At 59.4% G+C, this 22,254-nt stretch overlaps 7 protein-coding genes across 7 annotated transcripts; all 7 read right to left on the bottom strand.

Annotated features, from left to right (window-relative positions):
• Window positions 1–948: 948 nt before the first annotated feature.
• On the bottom strand, window positions 949–4,473 carry JKF63_05576 (uncharacterized protein; the record flags this gene model as incomplete). The annotated part of the gene is made up of 1 exon (XM_067901533.1): window positions 949–4,473. The coding sequence occupies one exon, from the start codon at window positions 4,471–4,473 to the stop codon at window positions 949–951; it is 3,525 nt and encodes a 1,174-aa protein (XP_067756799.1).
• Window positions 4,474–5,781: 1,308 nt separating this feature from the next.
• JKF63_05575 (uncharacterized protein) lies at window positions 5,782–8,103 on the bottom strand (the record flags this gene model as incomplete). Its single annotated transcript, XM_067901532.1, has 1 exon — window positions 5,782–8,103. One exon carries the CDS (start codon window positions 8,101–8,103, stop codon window positions 5,782–5,784), a length of 2,322 nt encoding a protein of 773 aa, XP_067756798.1.
• Window positions 8,104–8,802: 699 nt separating this feature from the next.
• On the bottom strand, window positions 8,803–11,829 carry JKF63_05574 (uncharacterized protein; the record flags this gene model as incomplete). The annotated part of the gene is made up of 1 exon (XM_067901531.1): window positions 8,803–11,829. The coding sequence occupies one exon, from the start codon at window positions 11,827–11,829 to the stop codon at window positions 8,803–8,805; it is 3,027 nt and encodes a 1,008-aa protein (XP_067756797.1).
• Window positions 11,830–13,135: 1,306 nt separating this feature from the next.
• JKF63_05573 (uncharacterized protein) lies at window positions 13,136–14,410 on the bottom strand (the record flags this gene model as incomplete). Its single annotated transcript, XM_067901530.1, has 1 exon — window positions 13,136–14,410. The coding sequence occupies one exon, from the start codon at window positions 14,408–14,410 to the stop codon at window positions 13,136–13,138; it is 1,275 nt and encodes a 424-aa protein (XP_067756796.1).
• Window positions 14,411–15,612: 1,202 nt separating this feature from the next.
• Window positions 15,613–15,960, bottom strand: JKF63_05572 (uncharacterized protein; the record flags this gene model as incomplete). Its single annotated transcript, XM_067901529.1, has 1 exon — window positions 15,613–15,960. The coding sequence occupies one exon, from the start codon at window positions 15,958–15,960 to the stop codon at window positions 15,613–15,615; it is 348 nt and encodes a 115-aa protein (XP_067756795.1).
• Window positions 15,961–16,882: 922 nt separating this feature from the next.
• Window positions 16,883–19,657, bottom strand: JKF63_05571 (uncharacterized protein; the record flags this gene model as incomplete). Its single annotated transcript, XM_067901528.1, has 1 exon — window positions 16,883–19,657. The coding sequence occupies one exon, from the start codon at window positions 19,655–19,657 to the stop codon at window positions 16,883–16,885; it is 2,775 nt and encodes a 924-aa protein (XP_067756794.1).
• A 722-nt stretch (window positions 19,658–20,379) lies between these two features.
• JKF63_05570 (uncharacterized protein) lies at window positions 20,380–21,867 on the bottom strand (the record flags this gene model as incomplete). Its single annotated transcript, XM_067901527.1, has 1 exon — window positions 20,380–21,867. One exon carries the CDS (start codon window positions 21,865–21,867, stop codon window positions 20,380–20,382), a length of 1,488 nt encoding a protein of 495 aa, XP_067756793.1.
• Between the last annotated feature and the right edge of the window lie 387 nt (window positions 21,868–22,254).

Below are 22,254 nucleotides of genomic sequence, written 5' to 3'. Positions count from 1 at the left end.
GAGTGCCACCGACTGGGTCTAGTCAGACTCGAAGTTTTCTCTATATCTATATATATATATGTGTTGCTCACCCCTCTGTATCTCTCTGCGGACTGCTGTGTGTGTGTGTGTCTGTCGGGGTAGTGATGCGCAGCGGTGAGACATGATCAAACGGTTCACCACTGCTAGCGTGCCTTCTCGGCTAAGATGGTTCGATTCCTCTCTTGTAATTTTCTATTCATGAAGCGTACTCGAAGGAAGGACACACGAGGCGTGCCCATGACAGGGAAGGAGAAGGAACGCACGCGGTGTAAGATGTGTGTGTAGGGTGGGTGGGTGGGTGGAGCACGTCGAGGAACAGTTGCGGAGAGAGCCACCGCTTCTTCGGAACCGGCGAAAAGGGGGAGGGGAGGGAGAGGGAGGGAAGGGGGGGGAGGAGGGGAGGGGATTGCGTGGGTCCGAGCCCCGTATTATTCCCACACACGTCTGTCCACACACGTGAGCACGCGCGGACGATCGAGACGTGCGTCGGTGTAAAAGGGGGAGGTGAGACGCTACTATCTTACTCCCCCCTCTCTCCCTCCCTCCCTCCCTCCCTGCCATCACATTAGAATAGATCAGAAAAAGAGTAGCGAGCGAGGGAGCACGAGAGAGAGGAAACAAAACACAGATAAGAAATCGTCTAAAAAGCGCTGGCGGTGAGGGAGGGGGGGGGGAGGGGAGGAGAGAGAGGGGTGTTGACACAGACGTCGCTAACGCCCCCCCCTCCAAACACACACACACACACACAGGGCCACCGAAGGACAAAGGTCACGAAGTGGGGAGGGGGGGGGGGGGAGGGAGGGAGGGAGGGCATAAATGTACTAGAGGACAGATACGTAGGCCCCCCCCCTCCACCCTCTCCCCCACGCACACACACACACGTGAACTAAAAAAAGAGCCCGAGTAAAGCGTCCACCTACACTTTCGCTATTCGCGCAGTGGTGTGATACCAAAGCGTCGTGCATTGGCGTTTCGTGTGGCTGCAGTCGTGTTGCTTGAGCCGTATGCATTCTGCGGCTGCTGTACAGAGGCTTCTCGGTGACCGCCCATCGCCGACTGAAAAGACACTTGCGAAGGGACGTACCGCTGCTGCGCATTGGCACCACCAAGGGTGCCGCTGCGTGACTGCGTGAGTTTGTTGGACATCCCCGCCGGTGCTGAGGCCTCGGCGTATCGCGGACGGCTACTGAGGAGGGGCGAGACGGAGATGCCGTGCTCGGTGTCGGTCGGGTGCGATGGGGAAGCGGCGCGTAAACTCCCATTCACCGCTATTCCCTTCCCGGGATGTTTACTTTTTTTATGCGAGCCCGGTGGAACATAGTGCGAAGATAACTTGCCGCGCGGCGCGACGGGCACGTGTCCGCTGCGGCCGACGACGCACCCAGATCCGCTCGATTTCCATTCGAGTGGCTGAACGCCAGTGCGAGTGCTGCCGTGGATTGCGGCACTGGCGATAGGGAATATGTCGACCTGCGCGGCATCGTCACTGCTGAGGTGCAAGAGATTCGCGCCGTTGCTGGAGGATGGCTGCACAGGACAGACACTTCCACGCTCGATCAGGGGCGCGTGATTCGCGCCGCCGCGCGGGTCAACACTGCAGGTGCGACCCCGCACCTCCTTCACCACCAGCGCGGTCTCAGGACGAGCTTTGGGCAGGAGAGAGCCGTAAAGTAGCCCTGTTTGAATGTGTACACTACTTCCACCAGCACCGCTGTTTCCGCGAGCTGTCGTGGGGATACCCCGCCCGACTGAGGGCGACGCAGTGCGACTACCGATAGCCTGAGGGGGATGACTTGGGGAGGGCCTGCCGCTGACACGTGCGGTGCAAGGCGGGCGAGAAGAGTGAGTGCTAGCGCTGGGCCTGAACGCCACCCGTTGCTCCATTCTCCTGGGCGCTGTCGCGGACACACCAGGGACGCCAGTCACTACCATGTTTTGGTAGAGATTGGGCTCGGGCGATGCAAGGGGTATGACACGGCCATCTGAAAGGCGAATGGCGCCACTTGTCGGCCCTGCAGAGGCACCGGCCATGTTCGTGCTCGGGCGTGGAAGAAGGCCTGCTTGTCGCAGCTGCTGGTCATGCTTCTGATACGCCAAGCGTTGCGGGGAGAGACCGCGGGGCTCCGCCAGGCCAGGTGCCCTACCGTGGCGCGGTCCCGGTGTGGTGGCGCCATGCCGATGGCGACCCTGTACAGCAACAGGACTGCAAGTTGCACTTGAGCTCGACTGCGGCAGTTGCTGGAATTCACGACTAAAATTGCCTCCGTTGTTCCTCCTGCCGCCAGGTGCACCGCTGCGGCCTCCGCCTGGGTTTCGTGACCGGATGGGGCTGTAGTAGCTGCCCGGCATGTAGTCGCTGATGTCGGAGCTGGTGGTGTAGTTGCACGAGTAGGAGGCAGCGGACCGCACGTCATCCACTTCACCGGCCTGGCGGGTACGCTGCGTGCCGTAGACGCGTCTGCTGGCAGACGAGTGCGTGCGGCCAGGGCTCTTCTGCCCATGTGTCGGCTGCACATTGTCACGGCCGTTCTTGTTGTTGGGCTTACTGTGGCGGCGGCGCGCATGTCGCTTGCTCTTCGTCAAAGAGCGGGGGTCGCGTGTCTGCAGCTGCGGATTACCGGGGGTATCGTCTGCACTGCTGTCGCTATCGAAACCGCAGGTTCCACTGCACCCATTGTCCGCGTCGTGGTCAACGCTGTTGCTGTCTCTGTCCCAGTCAGCGCCACGCCGTCTCCCTCCACGCTCGTTGCGCCCGCGATCGCCTTTGACGCTGCCCATGTGCTCTCGGCTTGCTCGATGCGGGCCGCGCAGTGAGAGATAATCTGGAGAAACACCAGTGTCTGTGGGCGCACCATTGCCGTAAAGCACCACTGAACCCGAGTCAACTGATGACTTGCGCATATGTTGATGGTGCGGATAAGACGATGCTGCGGTAGGGTGCTGAGCTGCATTGTTGGTCGAGAGAGCCGACACGTGCCTCTCCTGGGAGGGACCGTGCTCTTCTTGGTTGCTTCTGCCACTGAGGCTTTGCCGATGTGCGTTGGCACGCAGCTCCTGATCCCCCGAAATAACGTTGATGATGCTGGACGGACTGCGCTTTCCTCCGTCGCTGACTGGGGGGCCATCCGCGCTGCTCTGTGAAGCGTCATGCTCGGGCCTGGCAGACCCGCTACGTATGCCAGGCGGGGCGCTTCTGCTTGCGTCGCGGAGGTTCTCGCTAAAGATCAAAGATGGGCTACTGGCGTGATCTCCCGGATAGCTGTTCTGACGCCGACGCTCAAGCTGCGAAGTGTTTGGGTCCGGCTGGGTTTGTTCCTTGCCACCCGGAGCAGCGAACGGGAACGCATCGACAACGGTGCTCGGATTGGGGAAGCGCCGGTGCTGTTCGCGCTCGATAATGCGCGGCGGTGGGCGTCTGTAGCCCATGCCGACCTCTTCGTACGCGTCCTCCTCTCCGCCGCTGTTGTCCATGAAGTCACCGACGTAGTCCTCCTCTTCGTCTTCATCGACGTAGCTCGACCCGGCCTCTTCGGTGGTGGCCGTTGGTGTGTGGTGCGCATCGAGTAGTCGACTACAGTGGCTGCGAGCGCGTTGGGACCGGCTTGAGGAGGGCGGGGCGAGGTTGCCGCTGCGCAGCGACAGCGGCGGTGTTGCTACAGGGGAGTCAGACCCCGACGATAGCTGCGGTGATTGAAGCGGGACGGCGCGCGGTGAAGGCGGCAGCGGCGGTTGCCGGAGCTGCGATAAGGCGCCTCCATGCAGGTGGTAGCTCCTCGCACCCTGGATATCGCTGTCTGCTGTGAGAGCTCCCGACATGTGGTGAACACCGCTGCCGCGCCCGTTTCTATCGTTGCCGAAGTAGTAGTTATTGTGGACGGTGATGGGGGTGTGCTCTCGCTGCCCCAGTTCCTTGAGCTGCTCTGCCTGCATGCGTGCGAGGTCCTCTGACGGCAAGGCGCGGAAGAGGTCGGTACTCGGGCTCTCGGTGCTGGAGCACAGCTCCGCAAGTTCACGGTAGTTGCGCAGTAGCTGCAGCTGACGCGCTATACGTGACTGCGCAGGGTTCTCAAGATCCCCGCGGTCGCTCGTGGCTGTGGCAAGGAGAGGCGCAGAGAGCTGGGGCGTCGGTGGGGATGTGACCTGCGTCGTTAAACGGGGTTGCCGCGTGCCAGCGTCACCGTGGTGACGATCTGCGCTCGGGATCGGAGGCGGCAGCATCCCGCTGACACTAGCAGTCCGGTTGAGAGCATCGTCGATGTGCAGCTGCTGCGAGGCGGTGGACGGGCTTATATGACGTCCGGTGCCGGGGTGTTTCTCATCGCCTGGAGCGCGATTCCATCTCAGGTTCGCATCGGGCCATAGCCATGTGTCCATCGTCGTTTGATAGCGGAGCTCCTTTTCCGTTTTGTTCAGGTGGGACGAGCCAGCGGCGGTGCCGTCACCATTTTGCATACCCACTTGACACGTCGAAGGAGCTGGTGAAGCCGGACGATACGAGGGCGGCATGTAGGGCGTGAGCTGCGATATCGATGGTGAGGGCGACTGCGTGCCCCAGTCGGAACTCCCGCCAAACGCACCGCCATGGGTGTGCGACACGAGCGGCTCCGGTGGTGGCGGTGGCGGTGGCCGCCGTGCGGGAGAGCGAGGTGAGGTGGGCGCAGCAGCACCTGAGGAGAGGTGATGTGACGCAAATGCTGGCGCGTCGTAAGAGGTCAGCTTTTGCACGATGGGGGTCAGATGACGATAGTGATCTTTTTCTATTCGTGCCAACACGGCATCCACGTTGCTCGTCTGCATGAGCTCACGCACAAGGTCTTCCTCCTGCCCTGCAGCATGATGATGCCACGAGGATGCACCGTTTAGTGAACTGCTGACAGCGTTGAACATGAGGAGGAGAGGAGGGGAGGGGGGAGTAGAAGGCTATATATATATAAGTGTGTGTGTGTGTGTGTGTGTGGGGAGGGGAGGGGAGGTATTCGATTTCCCTGTATACGTAACGGGGACTCCAACCAGCGCGCTTGTCTCACAACAACCCCCTTTCACACGTGAGTGTACAAGGGGTGGTGCCCTAGAATCTAGATGGTGGCCAAAAAAAAAGCACTGCAATGATGCAGGGGCTCAAATGTGCATGTGGAGTGATGTGTGCGTATTGGCTTCACCGCTGCAGAGTCTCCCCCACCACGCCCCAAAGACGACGGGTCCAAGAGAGGCTGGGATGAGTTGCCTAGATCCAAAATGTATGCACTGCCATGCGTTGTCGATGCTTTACTCAGATGGACGCTGGGGCACACTGAGTCGCACACACCATGCATACACCCAAATCTGTGTGAGTGCCACCACAAATGAAATTCAGACGACGTGATCGATCGTGCAGAGAAAAAAAGAGGCAAAGTTACGAGGGGTGGGGGTGGGGAGGGTGGGAAGGAGGAGCGGTTTACCCATGTGAACGCGGCTGTACGATTTTATTAACAACCCTTCTTTTTTTTTTTTCAATGTTGGCAAGACATGCAATAGAATTCTGATCTCAGTCTAGACGAGTTGCAACGGGGTTCTTGTTACCGTTGTGTGTGTGTGTGTGTGTGTGTGTGTTGTGCACCCGAAACGAAACACAGATCAACGCGCTTTATTCGTTTCTTTCTATACGTGTGGCGAGCATCTCTGCTGCGGGTGGTGGTGGTGGTGGAGGGGAGAGGGAAAGAAGGTGCGCTGTCCCGACAAATCTCGCACAGTGATACCGCACCGAGTCCGAACAAGCCGCCCTTAGAAGTACTTCCCCAGGAGCCACGATGCGAAGGCGCGGTATTCATCATGCGCCGCCGCCGGTGTCTTTTTGGTCTCCAGAACCACCACTGCATACGTGACCGCGTAGTCTAGAGAAGAGCCCACCACACCACCACTCCGCGAGGTGCAGTGCGGCACCGCCTGTACAACAGTTGTAGTGTTTTTGTCGCTCAGCACCGAGTGCACCGTCTGGCAGCGACGCTGGGCATACAGAGAGGAGGGGGACGGGCCGTAGTTACCAGGCCGGTGACTCTTCGTCCCCCTACTGCGGAGGCAGCGCTGCACGCGGGTCGCCAGCTGCGCATACCGTGCTGCTGCTTGCAGTACGGCGTCAACCGCGGCGCCGCCTCCGTGAATTGTTTGCCGTCCATCGAGGCCCAGCGCTTCGCCTTCTCCCAGTTCACACCGGCCGAGCAGTGCACTTGAGGTTGCGTCCTTGTACGCCGCTCCGTGCTGCCGCGGCGCACACAGCAGGAGGTCGGGCATGCATGAAGGCGGCGAGGCGGCAGCGGCTGCACGCTTGCGTTCAGCGGCGGCTTCTGCTGCTGCATAGTGGTTGTAGTAGTACAGGAGGACATCGCGCGTGCGTGTGGGTGCGCCCGCTGCGATCGTCACGGCACCACGTCGGCCCACCCGTATATCGCGAATGGCAGCCTCCAGCTTCGCCATGAGAGGTGAAACCAGCGTGACGGGGCGTCTCCACGCGGCGCGCATGGTCGCGGTAGCCTCCCTCACGAGGTTCAAAAATCCGGGGGACTCGAAGTGCTCCCCAACCAGCAGCTGCACACCACTGCAGATCGATGAGAGGGGAGAGCCGAGGAAGGGGACACGCATGGCATGAAGAAGCAGCGCCACCGTCCATCCTGAAGAGCTCGTGAAGGCCAGCGAGATCAACGGTAGCGCAGCGATTTCGACAACACTGGAGTGACCAACGTTCGACTCTTCCCTGGGACTCATCTGTGTGGGCAGACTCACGTAGCCGCTCACGCGTGTGTCTGTGCCTGCACTGCCTTCACTGTCGCTCGGCGCACGCGTACGCAGGCACACAGCCGTCAATCGAACTGTGGCATCATCAGGGCGGGCGTACGCCGCAGCGTCTATGTCACGTCTTCCCACAATGGCGGCTTCTGCTGCACATTTGAGCTCTTCTAGCACGGCGGAGAGCGCGGCAGACCGCAGCAGCTCTGCCGCGTGAGTCGGCCGGCCGATGACACCGACGGCACTGCTGTTTCTGCAGTAAAGGGGGTTGCCGCGGTACCACACAGCTGACGCAACCATCACATAGCGTGTAGCGGTGCTGGGCAGCCCCATTGTCGGCATGGCGCCACGAAGGGACGCCGCGTCCGTCGAGCTAGTGGCGGCCCGCAGCAGCTGCTCCATTTGCCGCCACAGGTGTGGGAGCGTGCGCAGTGGCGACGGCTGTTCGCGGCACATGCGCCGCAGCGCCTTTTCGCGCTCTGCAAACACACGCGGCTGTGCGGTGCCATAGGCAACCACCTTAGCCAGCAGTCGCACCTGCGACTCCATGCTGCGCTGCACATCAAGTGGATCGCCTAGAAGGCGCGCGTGAAGAGAGGGATGCACCGCGCACGTTGTCGTTGAGTCGCCGGTCATGAACCTGTCAGCAGAGAGGACACTGCTGCGGAGAGCGGTGTGCACGAGCCACTGAGCATAGGATGCTCCGTCCCCACCACCGCCCAGCCGACGCCACACCGTGGCAGGCAGGGTCACCGCCGCGGCGTATCGACCATCTTCAACAGGGTACACGTAGTAGCAGCGCCTCCCACCTCGACACTCCACGTAACCGCAGCTAGGCTCAAGAAGGCTTGCGGTGGCAGGGGAGTACGCAGTGGCGGCAGCAACTGATGGCTGCTTTCTCGACGCCACAGACCGTGCGAGGACTATCCCGCATTGAATCTCTCTGAGGTGATTGGCTGCGATGTAGTGCATGTTGACAGAGGTCATTGAGGGGTCTGACGCCGCAGCTGCTGTGAGGTCCACCACTCCCTCAACCGGTGTTGTGGTTCGGTCATGATAGGAAGCACCAGAGGATGAGGGGGACACAAGCGCGAGGTGGCGCTGCGGCATGTGCGATGCCACGTGTCCACCCTTTGCGCCCGTGATGATGTCGTCAAGTGCAGTGTTCCCTCGTAAATTCACGTAGGGTGTCTTCGACGTGTATGCCGCCGGATCGGTTGTGGCGTGTGCGGTGAGGAGGAGGGGGGCTTCGCCGTAGGCTGTCACCTCAGCATCCCCGAAACCAAGTGGGAACAGGGAGAGCGCGACATCCGCATCGCGCATGGTGACGCTACGCAAACCTTACCTACAAAAAAAAAAGTCAGATGCGCTGTTTCTGAGGAAGACACAGACGAGTAAACATTCCCGCACCGTCTCTCAGTGCATCTCAAGAACAGTCGTTGGTGGTTGGGGGGGGGGTGAAGAGAAGCGCAGGGAGTAGCAGGATGAGTGAGAGAGAGCGCACCGTGAAGGGAGACTGAGGTGGGTTCGAGGGAATACTCCCCCCACCCCCCCACCTCCCCTCTCATTCTTCGCCGTCCAACTGCGAAGATGGAGGTCAAGAGGTAAGAGGCAAACGCGGTAGAAACCAAGCTACGGAGCACTTACGCGATGAGAGGCAGCAGGGAGATATCACCTGCCAAAAAGCCAACAGCTCTCTCTCTCTCTTTTTTTACCCCCCCCAAAAAAAGAATAATATATAATATATATAAAGACTTGCGACGAGTAAAACCGGTGAGCGACCCTCCCCCCAGAAGGTAGAGCCCCTCCCTCTCCTCCTTCTATACGAATGGAGAAAACAAAAAGGAGGCACATGAGGGATGCTGTACGTCTGCGCGTTGGTGCTGGCGTGTGTGTGTGTGTGTGTGTCTGCGTGCACGCCGCACCCCTGAGTACGAAAACTCCGCCTTGACTCCTTCCTTCCCGCTGTCCTAAGACCGTCTCAAGCAATGGTCATCTGACACGCCGCCGCCACCACTGCTGCTATACTGTTACCCTCGTTTGGTCGTAGTCGCTCTGATCCTCGTCTGACGAGGTCGGGGATATTTGAATCAATGGCGAGTTCTCTAGCGGGACGGAGAGCGCCACGTGAGGCTGGAAGACGTCGGAGGTGCACTCTTGAAGTTCAGGCGGCATGTCAATCACCACAGCCGAAGATGGGGGCGTGAGAGGGGCCGTACCTACGGGCCGTGCGCCAGTGCTGTTGGAGGTGTTGGAGTTTGTTTCGTAGTTGCTCAGGCGCCAGCGCAGCTCCGCAAGCCGTTGCTGCCGTCGCGCTTGCACAGCATCCCGCGACAAGCCCGAGAGACCCTTGGAGAGTGATCGAGCCCGCTGTGCATCGCCACTGGAGGGTGGCACAAAGGAGGATGTGGCAGTGCTGTTCAGCGTGGGCGAGTGCGACGTGTTGAAAATGGATATCGGTGAAGGGCTTGGGCGGGAATGCGAGACCGAGGCGATACGTGGCGGCGTGGGTGCCTGCGCCAGTACCCGATCCGTTTCCCGAAGTTTGCGCTGACTGCGCTCCATGAAGAGCTGCAGCTCAGGGCTGGTCAGGCACACGTTGGTGTCACTGTAGTCATCATCTAAAACGGCAGCCGCGGATGCGGCTGCACCTAATGCTGCGGTGAATGCGCCTGGGTAGCTTGAAGAAGCCTGAGACAGAGGCGGGGGGCGGCGAGGTCGTCGTACCTGACTTTGCCGCTGCTGCTGCTGCTGCTGCTGGGGATGTGGCGACTGACCTCCTTTCGCTGTTTCTTGGGCGCTGTGTGAGGGCGCCAGGCGTTGCAGTGACGAAGTCGAGGTAAAGACTTCGGGTGTGGACGGCGACGCAGATCCTGCCGCCCACGAAGAATGCAAGGGCTTCTCGCTGTCACGTCGTGTGGCTGCTGTGCTCATCACGGCAGCAGACCTTGTTGTCATCTTCACCTTTCTGTCTCTGCCACTGCGGGCGCTGGTGTTGGTGGCATAGAGTGGCTGCTCGGGATCGACGGAGAAGCGAGGTTTTGTAGGGTACGTATCTGCACTCCACCCATTAGGGGAAAGGGACGGCTCCGGTGCACCAGACCAGGGGCTGGCGCGCATCCTTGAGGTGGGCATCTGCACCGGAGTTGCGCGGAGGGATTCGTCCGTAACAACGGCTGCGCTCGGTGCGACAGATCGCTGGGGTTCCGGCGTGCTCCAGTCGCTTTGGTGAGGAGCACTTTCTCTACGCTCAAACTGCGACACCGCCACTGCGTTGCTACCCATGTGAAACCCATGTAGCTCGTCTTTTCTACTATCGTCTCGATCCTTGACCGACGCCGACTGCTTCTGCAAAGCCGTCGCCACGCGAAGGCTGCTGCTGTGTGTCGCTCGAGCGATCAGTTTCTGTGGAGCTGCTGGGTGGGCTGCGAGTGGGGGCGCATCTCTGCGTGTGGCTAGAGGGCACTTGGCACTTCCGCGGCGCTGTAGAGGCGCCAGCTTGGCGTGCCGCTCATCGCGAGGGCTGCGGGCCGCTTCCGGCGAGGTGTTGCGCAGAGGCGACGACGACTGCGACTTTGTTTCTCGCCGTGCCATGCTCGCGTGGGTGGGCTTCATGTAGTGCAGCGAAGATTTGTACTGCTGCCGATAGTTAGCCATAGGGCCGCGCTGCTGGCCTGGGTGCTCACCATCGATGGGATGAGAGTTCACCGGTGCGGCCTGCGCAGTACAAGTCGAGGAAAGCTGTTCAGCTGATGAGCTTGGATAGCACGCACTGCAGAGCATGTGATGGCTTCTGTGCCGACGGTGGTTGTGGCACCATGTTTCATTTGTGTGAGGCAATTCGCGTGGGGCCGTAGTTGTGCGCGAACGTGGCGACTGGGAGCGGGGCTGCACGCGAGCGTGACCAGTGCTGCTACCTACTCCAGCAGCACCACTGCAAGAGCTCTTATCTGACCACGCAGCAGGGGCCGGTGGTGTCTCTGAAGCTGAGGCATACGACGGCGCGCGCGCACGCCAGGAGAACAGAGGTACTGGCTGTGGGGCTCCAGTGCTGCCGTTCACATTTAGTGGCCCCTGGTTGGTTGTGCGTCGCGGTAACAGCGAGGTCCGTCCGTCGTGGTCGAAGTGTTCCTGGGCTATGTCTGTGCTAGGGTACGTCAGTCGCGTGTCGTTGAGGAGTCGTTGAGAGATGGACTTGTAGTGGAACGGCTTCGCGTCGATCATCCACTCATCTGTCGAGCACACCGGCGGCTCCTGCTGTTGCAGGGGCGCGTAGCTCAGTGATGGGGCGGGACGGGCAGGGGTTGGTGAGGATGAGGAGAGAGCAGGGGCCGAGGCTGGAAGAGATGAGGCCGCCTGCTGACACTGTACCTGGGCAAACTGCAGCTGCTGTCGTTCCAGCATGGCTGTCAACTCGTTCAACTCGTACTCCCGGATTCGGTCTTGGTGCTTTTGGGCGTGCAGGGCTGCATGAAGGGCAAGGGACTCCTTTATCGAGGATGCCATGAATTGTACCTGCTCCGCAATCACGGCCTCTGGCACACCGGCACAGATGCACTTGTCAATGAAGCTCAGGATAACAGACCGGTTTTCCTCCTCCGAAACTGCCACATGAGAGACGCGGAGAGGCGTCGAGCCCTGGTGCGCTGTAGGGGGTGCATACTTTGGGACCGCGTGCACTCGAGCCAGCAGGTTTCCCTGGCCAAGCACGCTGTCTTCAATTACGCAACGGTTCGCGGATGCGCAAGGCGTTTCGCTCGCCGGTGCGACCGGAAGAGAGGGAGAGTCTGATGGCACAGCGGCTGCGGTCAGCGCGAAGGTTTTTGATCTTGTGTTGCTGGCTTCTTGTTTTTCTCTGCCCGCGACAGATGGCGCACTTCTTCGATTTAGTCGCAGTGAGGGGATGTACGGATGCGGCGTCGGTGCGGGGTCGGCATGGACGTGTGGTGCCTGGATCCCAACCCCATCGTCTTCCACTCCCTGCGGTTCCGCTGCGGAGGACGTGAGCAGGTCGAGCAGGGCCGATCGATAGGAATAGGGGCTCAACATGCGTCAAGCTCCGTGGTGGAGGTGGTGGTGGCGGCGGTAAAGAGAAAAAAAAGGTTAAAATACGAGCGTCTCTGAAAAAAAAGCAGGGCAGCAAAACGATTTGACTCCCCCTTTAATAGCGCCGGAACACGCATCCGACGTATGTACGCGCATGTATTGTGCTCCTGACGGGCGGCGGCAGCAGCGGCAGCGCATCAATGAAAGAAAAAGTGTCTATGTATGTGTTCTAAGCGAGAGTGACGCCCTTCGGCTCTTGTGTTTGAAGGCGGGGATACTGCACGAGAAGATGGGTGTGAGTGAGTGAGTGAGTGTGTGCGTGTGTTCCTCCGTGTCCCCGTAACTGTGGCCATCGAATGGCCTCAAGTATAGCTGCAGGCAGACTTTAAGCCCCCCAAAGCGTACAACGGGCACGGTGAAGTAGAGGCACACACAAAAGCCTGCTGGGAACCAACGCACGTCAACCCCCCACCCCCAAAATGGATCCAGTTGTCAAATGCCAAAGAGGAGGTTTGTGTGTGTGTGAGAGAGAGATGATTTTGTTTGCTTATTGTAAAATAAAAGTGAAAAGCGCAGTCGGGAGTGGACTTGCGCCACAGTTATGCACATTGACAGCATCGAGTGGTGGTGGTGGTGGTGGACCAGAATAGGTGTGATGTGTCTCACGCCTCGTCTGTTCCCCCTTCCCCTCCCCCAAGTGGGACGGGGGGAGGGGGGAGCCGATGACGGACATTAGATATATGTACGTTTGTGTATGTGTGCTTTCTGCCGAAGGCAGCGAATAGTGGAGCTCCACGAGTGACATCATCCAATTGCACTTCCTCCTCTCACCCCCAACGTACCCACAAAAATGTGGATGCTTCGCGAGAAAAAGAAGACGAGACAGGATAGAGAGAGAGGATGCAGCCACGGCACAGGCGAGGGGGGGGGGGTTAGGGACCGAGAAGACAAAGCAACTAGAGCAACGACGGGAGAATGAAGGGAAAAGCGGAGAAAAGGGGTGACTCGAGGGCACAGAGAAAGACCAACGACGACGACGAGGAGGGGGTGATAGAATACTCAGGCATCCGTACCGAGCAAAGTATGAAAAAGGAAACACCGAAGGAAAACTCCACTGCATCTACTGCGCTCGCACCCAACGCGCTGCACGAGTGCGCGCTTGACGTCACCGATACCCAGTCGTGCCCTCCGCTAGGGGACATCTATAGCCCTCTTCCCCCGTCCCCACCCTAAACCCCTTCGTGCGTCTTGACCTATTCCTAGAAGCAGTTCACAGCAGTATTAGTGGCAGCGACCGTTGGCGACTGCATCATCCACTGAGAAGCCCCTTGGAGTACACGGATTCGCGAATGAGCACGGCCTTGCGCATGATGGCTGCTGTGTCAAGGCGGGGCAGGTGCTCCAGGCAGTAGAGAAGCTCCGTCTTGTCTGCCTCGATGAGCACCTCCGTCATAGACGAGAGCATAGCTAAGCATGCATACGGGTGGAGGGCCATCGCCTGGTGCTCATTCATATCGGCGAGGTAGCAGTCCCACAGCGCGAACACGTCGTCGGGGTGCAAGCGGCCTACGAAAAAACACGTCAGCAAACTCGGGACCCACTCCCACGTGGTCAACCCTTCTACGGTGAAGTGCTCGTAGAGCGGAAGGAGCACAGCGCGAAAGAGCATGAGAAAATTGCCGCAGTGCGTCTGTAGCGTCTGGTCATCATGCAGGATATTTCCATCCTGTGTCAGCACGTTGAAGAGGGCGTGGACAGTGAAGAAGGTGTCGCGCGCAGAGCTGGAGATACGGTCGAGTTGGCGCGCCAGCAGCACGAGCAGCTGCACGTGATCGACGGAAACGTTGCAGTACATCATCTGCAGCGCGGCCAGTGCAGACTCCATCCTTTTCCACTGAGACCTGTCCGCGTTGTACGGGGCGCAGTACCGCAGCGCTCTCACGCACTCTTCCCAGGCGACGAGAGTGGCCGAGGAGGCGAGGGAGGGGACGGCTGACGGGCCACGGTATACAAAAGGCGTTGCCACCACCCCTGTGCCGTTGCTGTTGCCGCCATCGGCATCGACACCGGCGACGCCGCTACCCATGCCGCGATATCTGCAGCTGCTATGCAGCGGACCGTTTCCCTCCGTTGCACTCACTGCTGCCGCCATGGACGTCGTCGAGAAGGTCATCAGTGCTCTGATGGTGTGCGAGGCCGCCACGTTGCCACTGGCGCCGTGGCCGACACTGTGACTGCCGCCGCCAGCGCCGCTGCGGTCGTCGTCCTCGTCTCCCCTGCCCCACATGCGGGTGTAGGCGGTGTTCAGCAACTGGAAGTCCTTGTCCTGCAATTCTTCCATCGTCATCTCGCTTGACTTGTCTGTCAAAGCGACTCCGAGGAGGTAGCGGTAGACGACACCGCGGTAGGCCGGGGGTATCCCCATGCGCGACGCTTCCCGCAGTTTTTCCATGTTCACTGCCACCTCGGCGTCAAGGAGCTCCTCGAAGATGCGACACTCATTCGCAATGCTCACCTCAACGTCTCCCCCGACCGGCAGCTGAATGCAGGCTCCGTTGGGGGAGTACGGTATCGAGGGGTCCATCGGTGTGTGAGGACAAAAAAGGGAGGGAGGGGGGGGGATAGAGAAGGAGGAGGGGTTCCAAGTTTAGCGTTGGCCAGAGTCCACGAGGACTCGATGGGCTCTGTGGAGAGGTGCAAGTGTGGTGTGGTGTGTAGTGTATAGGGAGGAAGGGAGGGAGGGGGGGAGAGGGGGTGAAGTAAGAGAGGTTTCATGGAAGTTTATGGAGCAGAGAAATCGTCACGGTGCACCCGCCGCCCCATCTTCTCCTCGTCCCTGTGGAGTACTCGCACTGGTATGGGCGTCTTGAACAGCCTCGTGTGCTGTAAATCACATGCTTCTCCCCCAAGACTTGGTCAGAGCGCAAAGATTTGAACCGCCCTGTGCGACAACATCCGAGCCCGTTTGTCTCTTGATGGGAGGAGGAGGGGAGGGTGCACAAACGCGTCGGGCGGACGAGCCATTCAATGTGGCGTAGTTTTAGTTAGGTGCCTCACGGGGCAAGAGGGATCAACAACGTCAATAAAAGAAAGGTATACGAGTGTGTGAGTGTGGGTGGGTGGGTGGGAGCGTGGCCATCCATCCATCCCCCCTTCCCCCCCCTCCTAATCCGTCCTCCCTTTTACGCCCTCTCTTCGAGCAACAAAGAAAAAGAGAGAGACATGACGACACCCTGCCCGCCCCTAACGCACAGGGCAGAGCGCCAGAAGGGGTCACGGAGCGATGCTCCTCTTCCCCCCTCTCCCTCAAACGCAGCTGTTAAGAACACACACACACACACACACACAAAACGACTGGTCCAAGAAGGGGATGGGGTGAATAAGACGCAGCTCCCCATCAAGGCGAGCCCCACATACGCACACGCCACTTCATGTGGAAGGACAATGCCCCCCCCCTCCCTTTCCTTCTCACAGCATGCAAAAAAGAGGGGAAGAGGGTAAGGGAGGAGTGAAAATGAGGGAGCTTGGTTCAAGGGAAGAGGGGGCCAGAGGAGGCGCCCCCCCCCCCGCTCTCTCCCCCTGACCACCATCACACGACTAACCCCCTCACCTACAACACCTGTATGCGTACACAAATGCGTGACATAAAGATGGTCTACTTTTCTCGCTCGGAATGACTTCTGCTTTGAGATGTGCAACCGACACTTCCACATCTGCGCTTGGGAATTGCCAATAGATCATCTTCTCCAGCCTTTACTGTCTCCCCCCAGATAAATAACCAAGAAATCAGGCGCTACCGAGACGGCTGTTGTACTCGCGTCGGAATGCCGCTGGGGGCAGCTGCCACACGCGCTCCTTCACCGCCACCGCGACCTCTTCGTTGAAGAGCTTCTTGGCCTCGCGCACCAGATCATCTTTCTGCTCCTCGAACTTTCCATCCACGTCTCCATAGTAGTGGTCGGCGAGAATCTGTTTCTCTGAGGCGACGGCGATCATCTGGAAGATGGAGAAGACAATGGCGGCAGAGTAAATGGGCCACATGCGCTCGCGTGTCCAGCCCCACACGGACTGCACTGCGCGGATCGTGGTGCCGAGCGCCCTGTCGAGGTGGTACTTCTCCATGAATGCAGACATCGTTGAACCCCAATTCTTGAGTGCTGTCGTGCGTGAACGGAAGGGAGGAGAAGTAATACTTGGCTCTGATTCACTTTATAATGGGCGCGCGTGTGTATGTATACATATATATATATATATATACATACATATATTTATATGCGTGTGCGTGTGGGTGGGTGAGAAGCGGGAAGAGATAGGGGAGGGGGAGAGAGCAGGGAGAGAGAAAATTGGAGTTCTCCATGAAGGCCATGTGCTGTTTTATAGCGGAGGCAGGGCGGAGTGAGGGAGGAGGTGGTACAAGTAGGCACGTGGTAATTTTATATTAGTGCTCACTGTGCACGCTGCCCACCAACGGCGTCTGTGGTGCTGCACTGTGCCAAGTCAGGTCCACACGGTCTATTTCATCGTGTCCTCAAGTACAGCAAGCAGGCGAGGCAATAAGGGTGAGCCACGTACAAGGAACGGTGGCGGTGGCGAGGCTACCTCATGTTCCTTTGAATCTCTCCATTTTCCAGGCGTCGTTCTCGATTCTCTCACGTTTGTTTTTCCTGATGGGCATCTCGAACATACGTGCGTGCCGGCTCGCCGCCACGCTTTGTGGCGGGGCAGACACAGGTGCGTCTATGGATGCGCGCACGTGTGCGTGTTCTTGAAGAACGCTCGGTCTTCTTATTGGTGCACACACACACACATACACACTTTCTCTCTCTCCGTTTGATGTTCACTTCACACACTTTTCATCTATGAGGGTGCTGACGATACCCTAAGACCGACTTGTGTGATGGCCAGTCTCATTGAAGAGAGATGCTATGGGACTGGGGCGAGGGAGGAGAAAGACACACAGAAGGACAGGGATGGCGAGCGAGCCCCAGCTTCTCGCTTTCTTTCCACATATGTGGTGACCCCCCCCCCTCCCCCCGCCCCGGCTGCCTTTCCTCTTTCAGTATTCGTCGTCATACAGGGAGAGAATAACGTACTTGGTGATACCGACAACGACACAGAAGCTGCGGGAACGACTCATGCTCACGCGCAGCGGCACGCCCTCCATGCCGGTCACTTCGCAAAGCGCCCCCCGCGTCCTCGGCACGGGGGCCCCCGAGGACTCCGCCGCATCCTCGTTGTCGCTGTTATGCTCTTCTTCAGCAACCGTCACCAAACAGCCAGCGCTGTCGACGACTGCGACGAAGAAGGGTGCCGGCGCAGTCGTCATGTTTGGAGCGACAGACGTCGCAGAGCGGCCTGTAGTAACAACGTCTGGTTGACAGACAACGACGTGCCGGTCCTCTTCAAGGTAACCGTACCATGTGGCACCATAGGTGGCAGGAGACGTTGCAGAGCTTTGGTTGCTTGTGAGCTCCGCCTTGAGGAGTGGCGCAATAAGTCGCGTGTCCACGTCTGCCGTGGAGGATGTCTTGAGAACAGAGGCGGTAGAGTTGGTGTCGTTGTCTGTGACATCGCCACCGCAGCGTACCACCAGATCATAGGTGCTCATATGCAGAGGCTGGATGGTGTTACCTGCGGCCCCCGAGGTCCGCAACACGTGAACTTGGCTCCTTTCCGTGACGAGCGCACAGCCGCACTGGTCGCATGCCACGTTACGTTCTCTTTCGCCAAGCCTGACGTCCTCCAAACCTGTCTCGTACCGTAGGTTCAGTCCACTCACCGCTCCATCGTCATCGTCCTCGTCGTCGTCTTCACGGCTTCTCTGACCTCCTCCTTTGGCTTCTTCCACCACACAACATAGGAGTTGCGACGCTGACGAGGCAAGGGCGGAGGCGGCGTCCGTTTCTTGTGCATTTGCGTACACCATGCGGGCGGCAAAAGGGGCTCTGGACGAAGCGGGCACCGACGTGCCACCTTGCGCGCTGATATCGAGCTCCGTGAAGAGGCGGAGGATTGGGTCATCCTCTATACTGGTTGCTTGGGTGGGAATGGATGTGAGGTATTTCAATAGCGCTGGCTGGCGGGTCGCACTAAGAGGGACTTCGTCTACAATAGACGGTGGCTGTTGCGGCGATGGTGAGCGGGCCATGTCAACTGGTGCCGCGACAGCAGCGGGCGGTGAGGACCCCACGGACGGCGTTTCCCGCGTATCTTCCTCCGCCTCCACGGGTTCTTGCTTATCCACAGCAGCCAAGTTGAGACGGGAATCGCGTTCCCAGTGACGTGACTGCTGTAGCACCCACTGTGACAGGTCACGGGCAACCTCCGCCTCCCTCGTGACACGTCGCAGGAGAGACTCACAGAGCCGCCGCAGTGTCGCGACGAGGTGTTGCAGAGCCGTGTCTGCCTTGCGGAGGTGCGCGGAATACGACATTGCTGCCTCACAGGATGGGTAGCACACACACGTGACCTCGCATATCGTGCGCTTGAGCGCTGCCTCCACCACCTCGAGGTCATCCGCGACGGCAGAGCGCATGAGCTGCCCTCTTGCGTACTTGAAGAGAGCCAGCGGATCTGGTTCCGTGAGCTGCGCCAGGATGGCTGAGGACAGGAGCGGGGCAACGGCAGGAAGGCCTAGGTGGGCCCAAAGGCGACCCCGCAGCACCGCATGCCACTCGTGTGAGACCCTCTCGTACGCCTCGCGCGCGATACGGGTGTACTCGCGCACGTAGCACAACGCGAGGCACTGTGGAGTGGCGAGGGCCGAGAGGCTGGTGTGCAAGTCCACCTCCCACAGCGAATGTGCTCCAGTACCACTGGCGGATGCGTCTCTCACAGTTAGATACACCAGATGTTTCTGCGCCACAGCAGGACGAACGCCGTTCGCAGCTGACTCACCGAAGCGTACCCAGTCGCACGGGTCAGTGCCCTTTCGCGCGTGCTTCCGCTTGGCCGCAGAAGCCCTAGTGGGCACGCTGCACTGGCGTACTTGCATATCTTCGACGACGACGCCTTCCCAGCCGCCCATCCTGCCGCTGATCCCGCCGTCGGGCTGGGCGGGGAGGCACGTCGGCAACGACAGCACTAAACTTTGAACCTCGTAAAGACCACCAAGCAGGCACCGAAGAGCACCATCGCAACCAAGTACCAAGAGTAACGACACAGACCTGCTGCCACCTCTGGCATGCGCAGGATAGCCATCACACACTATTTCTGATTGGGAGGGCAGATGGGCTGCATCCCCCGCGCTGAAGGGAGAGGCGGAGGGGCCTTGAACGACTTCATCGAGCAGCGCGGCTGAGAGGCCAGTGCGAACCGGCAGGCACCGTGTCTGCATATCCGCGTGCATGTCGTTAATTTGCCGGGATAGGAGCGATGGCACTGCACACCAGCCCATGGCAAGCACGGGGCGGCCAGGTGGGAGCGTGGTTGAGACTCGCGGCAGATTCACAGAGGAGGACGTGGGCGGGGAGCAGCAAGCCTCGTCGCCGCTTGCAGTGGCCGTGGCACCAGGGGTGAGGTATCGCACCAAGGCGCCACCCTCGACATCCAGCACAAGCAGAAGCCCCGATGGCATTGCTAGGGTGAACAGGCGTCCTGACGGCGACCAACAGCAGCAGATCGAGCAGCCGTTTCGCATCCCCCGGTGAGCGCCATCGTCTACCAGCACAGACTGGAAGGGTTTAAGGGAAAAGGTAAATACTGTGGTTAGGGTTGTAGAGCGATAGACAACGACGGAGCTCTGCGTGACGAGACCAAAAAGGTTTGCACAAGGACAAGCAGTGACGGCCAGTATCGGCTCCGTGGTTGACTTGGAGTGCAACAGCTTCATCCTGCGCGTGGTGGCGGTGACCAAGTCCTCGCAGAGGGGGAAGTCAGTTTTCTTCGGTTGATTGCTTCACGTCAAATGCGAAGAGCTGTTGTGTTGAACCGGGGGCACTCCCCCTCCAGCGTAGATTTGTGCGTACGCATGCATGCGTGCGTGTGTGTGTGTGTGTGTGTGAAATGATTGCGCAAGTTCAACGTATGGCGACGACAAACGGATTTGGGGTGGGGTGGAACCATGACGAGAGAAAATAAGGGGAAAAGTGTGTGTGTGTGTGTGTGTCTGGGGAACCACCACATGATGCGCTCTGCGATGCGCATCGTACAGAGGACACATTTGCGAAGCTCACTTCACTTCACGTCTACTTCTCTTTCATCTTTCACCTCCTCCCTCGACCAACTTTATATATATATATATATATATATGTATTGTGTGTGTGTGTGTGTGCGTGTAGTCGCTGTGGGGTACGCCGTAGATGCACATTTCACAAAGGCGAGATGGCCAGTAAAACAGCGCGGCTCCCGTGTGCGAGGCCTGTGAGGGGGAGGGAGAGGGGTGCAGGTGTCCTGTGTGCAACACAAGGATGGTGTTTGTGGCGAGTGGCGCAAAACAGTTAGCGCACATTTTACAGATGCGTTACAGCGGGGGGGGGGGGAGGAGGAGGTGACATACCGCGAAGCAGGGGAGATGTGCGCTGTGTGTTTCAGGCACGAGGACGCTCCGTCGTCTCAGTTAGGGACCCCAGTTGGAGCCTCCCGTGCTTTCCAGTAGGTCCAAATGCCCGTGCACTCCATTAGGCGACAGCCACTGCTGCCGCTTTCCGTGCTGCTAGCAGCCCCATACTCTCCGATGCAGCTATTCGCATCGTGCGCGATGAGCTTCCCGAGCATCTTTTCACCGAAGAAGAAGCGCACCATGCGTTCGGCGTCGGCCACGCTCTTGAACTCGTAGTCTGTACGCACCCAGGTCCGCGTGAACCCGAATTTCTCCTCGAGCCGCTGCGTGTAGGTGTTTTGCCGCGTTGGTTCCGTAGCGCCGTTGCCCAGCGTCTCTAGTATGACTACCGCCGCGTCGGAGTGTGTGTTGTCGAGGAGGTCCACCAGCGATTGCACCACTGAGTCCACGGCGGCGTGCCAGCGGTCCTCGCCCCATTGCATGCGCATCACGTAAGAGAGGGACCACGCACACACCACCAACTGACAGCGAGGGTGCTGCGTCGCTGTGAGAAAGTTCGATTGGATGAGCTGAAATGGTACAGGGCGGAGGCACAGCTGCAGCGCGGCCGCTGCGGTCGACGTCGACACCTCGCAGCTCTCCACACCGCAGAGCACGACAGGTGGTGACGACGACCCGAGCGAGGCGACGCCCCTCGTGCCGTCCTCATTCCGCTTTTCTGCAGGCGCAGCCACGGGTAGCAGCCTTACCGAGCTGTAGTGGCCGGACTGAGCTGCGCTCCGCACGGTGTTTGCTAGACAGCACCGCAGCATGGACACCTCGCTGTCGTACGCGTAGATCACCTGAACGGCGGGGTGCTGCACGACCATGCTTTCAATGCGGCCCGTGCCACACCCGAAGTCCGCTACGTGCACCCATGGCAGCGAGGCAGCTCGCGAAGCCGCGTCCACCGGTACTGCTGTGACATCTGCTGTAGCGGTAATACGTCCCAAAACGTCCTCCAGCAGTGCGTGGCGCACAGCAGTGCAGTTGTGGTGGGCCATGAGCATATCGTATGCCTCCGGAAACCGGCGGTACATCTCCAGCGTGCCAACTTTGAAGGCCGGCACAACGGAAGCTACGTCAGCGAGCGCGGGCCGTGTGCGAGGACTGTCTAGCGGGTCCTTGGTGCTAGCAGACGCAATTGAGGCGGTATTCGAGCACCACAACTCCCTCATTTCTCTTCGAAGTCGGGCACTGAGCAGTACAGTGGTTGTGGGAATGGCGCCGAAGTCCATGGGTGCAGACGATGCTGCCGCGGGCGTTGCTGTGACTTCTTCGCGATGGCCCAGGACCGTTGTGCTTTTCGGTGCGTCGGTTCTCGACTTCTTCAAGGGCTGCTCGACGTCTCCTTTGGAGGCCATCGAGTTGCCCGCGCTGACGCTGTCGGCGGTCGAAGTCACTGCAGTCTTGTAAGACGACGCGTGTGGAGTCGACAAGAGAGTTGCCGACGTTGTCTCGGACTCCATTTCCTGGACGTGAAACCAAGCACCCCTGCGCATAGACGTCGTGAGCGACGAGGCCGGGGTGGTGGTGATGGAAGGGGGGGGGGCAGAGAAAAGGGGTAGAGTTCAGGGAGAGAGAGGGGACAACAGAAGGCGGTGCAATGAGTGGCGAGAGAGTCGCGGCAGTCAGCCAAGGGGGAGCTGGGGGAGAGGGGACACGGGAGAGGGAGGACGGTGGGGAGCGCAGTGACAGCGACCTCCGCCCCCCCCCCTCCCTCTCCCCGGGGGGAGCACGGTGGGAGGGGGTACTATTTGGTACCGCACGTGCGTGCCTGTGTGTGTGTGTGTGTCCAAACAACAACAAAAAGAGGGAAAAGTCTTGCGGGGGTGGGGAAGTCAAGGCTGGGCCGGGAAATACAAGAAAAAAAGGGAGGGGGGCAACGC

The sequence above is a fragment of the Porcisia hertigi genome, chromosome 24, assembly GCF_017918235.1.
Source record: "Porcisia hertigi strain C119 chromosome 24, whole genome shotgun sequence".
Classification (NCBI taxonomy): domain Eukaryota; phylum Euglenozoa; class Kinetoplastea; order Trypanosomatida; family Trypanosomatidae; genus Porcisia; species Porcisia hertigi.
The sequence above is the reverse complement of the archived record's forward strand: the minus strand, read 5'-3'. Positions and strand labels throughout refer to the sequence as shown.